The 7762-nt window shown below is 38.6% G+C and overlaps 1 protein-coding gene across 1 annotated transcript; it reads right to left on the bottom strand.

The window, feature by feature from the left end:
• Window positions 1-3744: 3744 nt before the first annotated feature.
• LOC137738278 (uncharacterized) lies at window positions 3745-7297 on the bottom strand. Its single transcript, XM_068477907.1, has 7 exons — window positions 7030-7297; window positions 6745-6862; window positions 6359-6447; window positions 6219-6265; window positions 6007-6095; window positions 5410-5543; window positions 3745-4637 (listed from the first exon to the last, which is right to left on the bottom strand). Exons 1-7 carry the CDS (start codon window positions 7135-7137, stop codon window positions 3927-3929), a joined length of 1296 nt encoding a protein of 431 aa, XP_068334008.1. The 5' UTR covers window positions 7138-7297; the 3' UTR covers window positions 3745-3926.
• Window positions 7298-7762: the final 465 nt, after the last annotated feature.

Here is a 7762-nt window from a genome sequence, read left to right as displayed (position 1 = left end):
TTGTCTATTTAATCACCGATAACAAGTTTGATCTTGAGTCTTGACTAAAGCTTTCGGATTCTCCAGAAAGTAATTTGACGATGCAAACCCCATGACACAAAGTTTTTCAAGATTTGGGGCATTGACAAATAAATTGTTTGACAACTCTGTATCTTTCACAGTTGTTCTTAAAGTCTTTGATTCAGGAGCAAATATTTTGAAATTCATTGCATCTATTCCGAAAAATGGATGTATATCCAAATCTTCAAGAACAAGGGAGTTACGGAAAAGCTTTTCCAATGAGGTATCACCTAATACAAGATCTGTAATAACATGAAGCAACTTGAGACTTGGGAAACAACAACGCAATGTCGCAGGAAACCCAAAAATTTCACTAAAAAGCCCAATTATATTTGGAAGCTTAGTCATTATATATTCGTAGCAAACCAAGCTCAAATTCATGAGTAGAGTGCAAAATGAGGAGTACGCAAATTCACATTCATGCCACGCCAAAAGAAATGATAATTCATAATTCGGATATTCGAAAAAACTCACAGTAAGCCCATGTAAAACCATGTGTATTGATCATGCCAAGCCAAATTGAAATAAGTTTATAATATTAATACATTAACAGTTTAATTCGAAACACACCAACCTGCTCTTCACCCAACATGCTTAAGTGGGCCAAGCCACATAATGAAGATTGCCGAGCGGGTTGTGGCATTGACGGTTACGAAAAGTCCATTGGGCCTACGTAGGATTCGAGCTTGTGGAGATTTTGGGCTACTTGGGAGAACCAAAATCAAGGCCCACAACTCTAGTTTCACACGGGAGGTCATGAGAGATATCCCAACCCGTTTCCTTACAAACCAACCAAAATGCTTCACACAACCAGTTTGCCTAGATTTATGGGTTGATAGAGTCTAACCTTGGGCCGCACACCTCATTTTAACGTGGTGGAAGAACTTTACCATTTGAAGCTCGCGCAGGAAATCAAGGAAGAAAATGGAGAAGGTAGCCAAAGATGGAGCGGGATTTGGTGCAAGGCAAAAGGAGATTTGGGCAAAATGATAAACTTAGCCTTCACAAGGCGACTAACTCTCTACAGTACTATCCCAAAGAGGCATGATGTGGCTTCAACAATGGAAAAGAGAAGGAACGACTTAACAAACCAAGACGAGGAGAGAAACCTAAGGGATTCTCCAGCTGGGATTTTGAGGATTCATGTACCTATAAATTCAAGCCATCAGCACATACGCTTGGAATGCAGAATGCACCATGCACAGCAAGCAATCTCTAAGTGTTGAAAAACCCTAATTCATGCGCTTTAGCCTTTCCTTCATTCTTATCCTTGCCATAAGACTCCCTTACCCTTCAAAATTACCACCCCATTAGAAACCCTAATTAGCCACTTCAAAACCAGCAACCATCAACGACATCTCTCTCACACTAAACTAGAGGGCTTTTAGCTCTCACACCACGAATCACTCACGCAATTTATAAGTTGTTATGATTATTCAATCATTGCTAAAAGGAGCTGTTGATATATCTGGGATATCTCTTATGACACGCTTTTTTTTTAGGTATCTCTTATGATTATTCAAGCGTTGCTAAAAGGAGCTGTTGCTAAACATTTTGTAGCTGTAGTGAAAGCTTATGGCTTATATGTCTCAGGTTTTGGACTCCACCCACAATCTAGGAGCTGAACTCTAAGCCATAAGCAGTTAACTTGATGCAATATATGTTCAAGTCAAAATGAGAAAAATAAATAAGGTAGTCAATAGCAACACTGAACTTCGATATAATATGTGACTAATTTAACTACAATGATGTACAAATTGCCATGCACAGTCTAAATCCTCGTAAATGCAAAATAGAAACTGCAGTGCTAAGTCTGAAGATGCGTTTACCTATTTCAAATATAAAAAATTTGAGAAAATCGTTGCCAGTTGTATATGTAATGGCTTTAGTTTGCAATTTTTGTTTGGTTTGGACGCATTAGTGTAATAGGAAAGTCCATTAACTACAAATTAGAATAGTATGATTGATATATTCTTAAATTTGAAAGGTTGATTGAGTTAAGATCAAAGGTTTCTACTTTTGACTAATACAGGAGAGATCGAACTTGTGTGGATAGAGAGAGCACATCAATCTTAATTACTGTTGTGTAATCGCTTCACTTTGCATGGCAAAGTTCATATTAAGTACTACCATTTGTACTTTTCAGACAAAGCAGATGTTTTTTTTCTCGCTTGAACTACTTGGTTTTACCGATTACTTTTGTTAAGTCACAAACATTTTAGATTAGGTCGCATCTTCGCTAAAAACTACAATTTGTTGGATTTAGCCAAGTTGCTTAACAATGTTCTCCTTCATTGCACCTAATTTCGACTCTCCCTCTTAGAGTTTAGATTAATTAAGAGTAGATATAGTTTGAATAAAAAAAACTGCAGCACTTAATATTTAAACTCAAATTGCCCTAAAGAAAGTGAGTGTTAAGTACTGCATATGACAAGTCTGTCCACGTTCTTCCAAAATACTCACAAAGGTAAATGAAAGGGACACAATCGAACTCCAAAAAACTGCACGGACTAAACTCTAAACCTTCAACAGTAGCTGTACCAATTTGTCTTCATATAATAAGTTCAAACATATAAACGATGATTGCCAGATGTCAGCTCCTAAAAAATTTCAGAAAACAATTCACCAAAACTAACTCCTCTAGTTTATATTCTGTAGCAGTAAATCCATACGAAATCAAGTGTGAATCGACCTGCAAATCTCAACAGTGGAAACCGATCTCAGTAAAATAGAGTGCGCTGGAAAAAGGCATATAAGTTCCAAACAGATGGACTCCGATACTTTAACGTCATCTCCTGTGGAATCGAACGCCGGTACCTCCTGAGGACAATTGGTACTCGACAAAACCGCACCCCCAACCCAAATATGCATGTACATACAATAAATCAAAACCACCCTGTTTACAAAATCTATTTACATTCGCAGAACTCCACTCACTCCCTCCACACTCACATCACCACTTGCATACAGATATATTATCATAAAGTATACGACTTTGCTTGAAATGAAAATAAAAACAAATGTAGGCATGTAGCCACCGCACTTTGACTTCTTAAACAACAAAACCCGACACATATTCCTACCATTTCTGCTCACGTTAAATATAATACAAAGAGTTTGAGACCCCAAAAACAAAAACATAAAACATATAAATATTAATTACCAAATCATACAAGAACAAGACTCCAAAACAAAATTCAAAATTCAAAATTCAACACCCAAAAGATTCCACAACAGCAAAAGATAAAATATATAAATACATTTATATATATCAAAGTTTGAATTGAAATAAACAAAGGCTTTTTTTTTTGTTCCTAATCACTTGATGGCTTCTTTTTTTTTTCTTCCTTGTTTTACAGCATATGGGTTCCAATGCAGTTTTCACCGTGTCGACCACGCTATCTTGTTCCCAAGCTTTGTTGCCCTTCGAAACCCTAAAAACTTAGACTTTGTGAAAAATTAAAATTAGAACCCCTACACATTTCAAAACTAGACAGTGGTGCACAATCTCTCACACCTTGCCTAGTACGTCGTCGTCTTAGTACTTTAATGCACGAGGAGAGTTGGACTTTGTGAAAGGATTATCTCCGGATTCTTTTCATCAAATCTACCCAATCAATCAACCCGAGTCCTTAAAATTATATCCAACGGCTATAAATAAAGAATCTATTTAAAAGTTATAATAACTTTAACCGTTTGATCAAATTTCAAATATCCAGATTAAGTGATAGGTAGATTTAGTGGAAGAGATCCGAAGAGAACTTCTTTCCTTTGAGAAATAATTAATCAATTATTACTGCTCGCGTCAAAGGAGACTCCTTGTTAATTTAACAAAATCTATGTACTTCTCTTCCCTTTCTCTGGGTTCAGAACCGTTGTGATACGGACACGTGGCGGCGTCTGATGTGGGGAGAGACGATGGAGATGAGTCCGCCCAGTGGGGGCCGCATCTTTGACCTGTAGATCATCTCGTCGTACGGCCTCCTGTAGAACTTCAAGAACGGCGCGAAGGACTCCCGGGACTTCTCCGTCCTGCTGGCGTGGCTCTCCCTACGGAAGAACGTGGCCGGCGATTGGAGGAACGAGGGGCGTGGGGTCCGCGGCGGCTGGTTGTGGTGAGGGGTTCTGCTGGGCTCGCTGCCGGAGCACCGTTGGGGGAGTGGGGTCGATGGGAACAGGCTTTTTCTCATGGCAGCGGAGTTGCCATAGCCGTGGATTGTTCCACGTGGTGTTCTGGCGGCGGGGGATGCGAAGGAGAAGGACCGGGCGTTTAGCGGAGAGATGAGCGCGGGTCCCAGCGGGGAGGGTGTGGTGGGGCCTACTTTGGATGCGGACGTGTCTGTGAGGCTGAGGTACCAAGGCTTGAGAGAGTCGAACTGATGCTGAGCGACAGTGAAGGAGAAACGAGAGGATGAGCAAGAGCCGATCTTGGCCGTTGATTTGATTGAGGCGGGGTCGAATCGGAGGGACGAGGCTCGCGGGTAATTTGAGAAGTCACTGAAATCCAACGACTCCTCAAAGTCTAGAGATGATACCATCATCGTAGCCGCTGATAGCTCAACAAACGGTCGAACACCCTACAAAGTACAATCCAATTAAACAAGAACGGTCACACTAAAGACATTCACCTTTTTTTTACTTTTACCTTGTTGTCATATAAATTAACTAGTAAAAATTTAAATACAAACTTGGTCACTCCAAAAATTGAACAATGACACACATTAATGGTAACGCATGGAAAAGAATTAGAAGCCAAATGTAACATAACAGCTAACCGCACGACTGTCTAAGATCCCATTCTTTAAGCTACCCGTTGAAGTATATAAATGTTATGGTGATATTGCTTTACCTAAAGTTCGATCTAGTAGCAATGTTAAAATAATATTTTTAAGTACTTATAGACACTTATCGTCGACACATATATAATCATTAACTCAGTTTAAGCTGGTAAACTAAATTCAACAGTCAATAAATGTACGTAGGTATTAAAATAGGATGAGTGTTTTAAACTGTTGATAGCTATATTATATTCTGTGAAAGCAAACAAGCAATAATTGTGGCATAATTTGAATCCAAGCAAGCAATCAGGAGCTCATGATAGCTATCTTGACTTGTATTTTTTTTTTGAATTCTGGGAAACCCAGCACAAGGATGTGACCTAAACTTGAAAAGGATAAGAATTATAGGTACGTTTTGGTTTTGTACCCAAAAAGCACCACACAGAATGCACAAGTTGTCAAAACAAATACAGTAACATTGGACTTTTATACCACCAACCCAATGAGCTAGATAATTAAATTTATATAGGTTAGGTTAATTTGATTTTTGAAAATTTAATTAATTATTTACCTTCCAAAGATATGAGAACATTGTGGGAGGGTCAATTACGAACGCTTTGAAGAGCCGTCTTGGGTAGTACTCCGCCACAATTTTCAGTCCGGCCACCAGCAAGTTCATAAAAGCAGAAGCCGACCTGAAAAAACCTGCAAACTTATCCCATTAAGTTTTAATTTAATCAACAATTAAATTCAAAATCATGTATTTTAATTAGTGATTAAAAGAATAAAAAGTGATTAGTGTCTGGTGGCGTAAAAGTGGAATCCTGGGTACTTCTGCCGCAGGATCAAAAATATTCAAAAGCGAGCTGTATTGGAATTGACGAATTCTCGGAAGGACTCCAATTCCCTACAATGCCCCTACATTCGTGGACCGCTAAAGAGGGTTAGACTGTGACACCTGGGGGGCACTCCGGACAATTTCTGATGATATCTCAGCTTCTCCGACATAGCTGCTTGCCTGGTCTCTCATTAACTACGCTGTTCCAACCATATCGTGCAGTTTCTAACGTGGAATGATGTTGAATGACTAAATTGGCCTTCGGGATTAGGGTGTGTGTTCGTTGGATTTATGAAGGGTAAGTTTGGGAATTGGGAGTAGGGGGCTTACTTGCGTCGAAAAGGAGGACGAACTGCTCTACGGTTTTTGGCATGGACTGAATCGCCACCTCCAGCGTGAATACCAACAAGCGAGTGAACCTTAAATTTACAAAAATGGAAAATTAATTTCAGAAATAAAAAAAGGTTGCATGAAGAATAAATAATTTCAAAAAAATAAAGGAAATATTAATTAAAAAGGCTTTCTGGAGTTTGTTTACTCACAGTTTTTGTGAATGGAACTTCTGGTAATCTTGTTTAATCCTGAAAATCTGTGAATTTAAAATAAGAACAAAAAAGTGAGGTTAAAAAATACAAAAACAAAAGATTAAAAGGGGAAAAAAAGGAGTGAAATGGTAATTTACCACAACAGGCCTGGATTCTTCATCATGGCCAGACACGTAGGCAACACCTTCAGCGAGCTCAGCTGAGAACTCATCTGCTATCAAGTTCTCTGTGTGTTCAAAAACATGAAAAATTAAAATAAAATAATAATAACAGATTTCAACTTTATTTTTTTTCTCCTTTTTTGTGGTTCGAAAAAATAAATTAAAAAAAAATTAGGGAAAGAAGTGAGATTAATCATTAGCCGGAGTTGGGCTTACACTTTAACGTTTAATTCAAAGTTGTGGAAAAAGCAAGATTCTTTGGCTAACCACAAAACAAAAAGAGAAACCAATATGCACTTAAAAAAAGAGAGAACTAGAGAGAGAGAGAGAGAAGAAAATTGAAAACCTGGGTTTTTACATACCAGTGCCAATATTCTGTCTCCACGAAAGGCAAGCCCTAAGTTGCTTGGCCGTCTTCTTAACACTATCTCCTTTTGCTTTCAAAAACCTCTCCACACAAGCAGTGTTGCAAAACTTCTCCTGCAAAAACAAAAAAATGAGACCTATATTCCATAAAAAATTATTAAAACAGACAAAACACATTTAAATTAAAGTTTGAAAAATAAGAAAACCAATTAAGATCGAAATTTTAAGAAAACCCATGAAGTTAAAAATGGAGATCTGAAAGTTGACGTGAGAATCCAAACCTGTTTAACTGTGAGTGGGGCTTGTTTTCTCAGAAGCTGAAGAACTGCTTCCACTCTTGCATTTCCTTTGCTCTGTTCATCTCTCGGGTGGTGATCCTTCTTCCCCATTTCGAATTTCGGACCAGTGATGAAATAAAAAAACCAACTAAATTCCACCAAAACACTCGGACGTTTATACCAGTCTTCAAATTTACGCAACCATTAAAATGTTCACTCAGGAGGGAGGGGGGGGAGAGAGAGAGAGATATATATTAGATAATGAGAGGGAAAAGATGTTGAAACTTGAAAACTGAGAGGGTCATAACGTTGAATAAAGGGGAAGGGAGGCGGAGAGGGCGTTATATATAGCAAAACGACAGCTCATAACGCCGTTACTATAAGGGGGCTTCTTTGAATTAAAGCAAAGTTCCATCCGCGTCAACTGCTTGGCTTTTGGTCAATGCTATTGTAAATATTTATTTGAGTTTTTGCAATGATGGGTCCGAAAGTGATTCGTAACGGAAAACGTCGGCTGGTCCAGGCCCAAGCCCATCGCCCACCAATTACCTTTCAATTGCTTTTATTACTTGCCAATTTTACCCTGATCTCGACCTTTCCCTGTTTGTCCCTGTGTTTCTTTATCAGAATAGTATGGCTGCCTACTTGTTGGCTAAGGCTCAAGAGTTGACTGTTTATGGAGGCAGTTTTAATGGCACTCCCCCCATAGATTTCAGGATGATATCTCTCTCATTAT

This window comes from Pyrus communis, chromosome 6, assembly GCF_963583255.1.
Source record: "Pyrus communis chromosome 6, drPyrComm1.1, whole genome shotgun sequence".
Classification (NCBI taxonomy): domain Eukaryota; kingdom Viridiplantae; phylum Streptophyta; class Magnoliopsida; order Rosales; family Rosaceae; genus Pyrus; species Pyrus communis.
This window is presented reverse-complemented; position numbering and strand designations above follow the sequence as displayed.

Excerpts from the sequence above, each read along its gene's own strand:
- LOC137738278 (XM_068477907.1), bottom strand. The coding sequence starts at position 7,137 with ATGGGGAAGAAGGATCACCACCCGAGAGATGAACAGAGCAAAGGAAAT. Across the intron at positions 6,448-6,744 it reads GAGACAGAATATTGGCACTG|AGAACTTGATAGCAGATGAG; the intron begins GTATGTAAAAAC and ends TTGAACACACAG. Across the intron at positions 5,544-6,006 it reads CGTCCTCCTTTTCGACGCAA|GTTTTTTCAGGTCGGCTTCT; the intron begins GTAAGCCCCCTA and ends ATAAGTTTGCAG.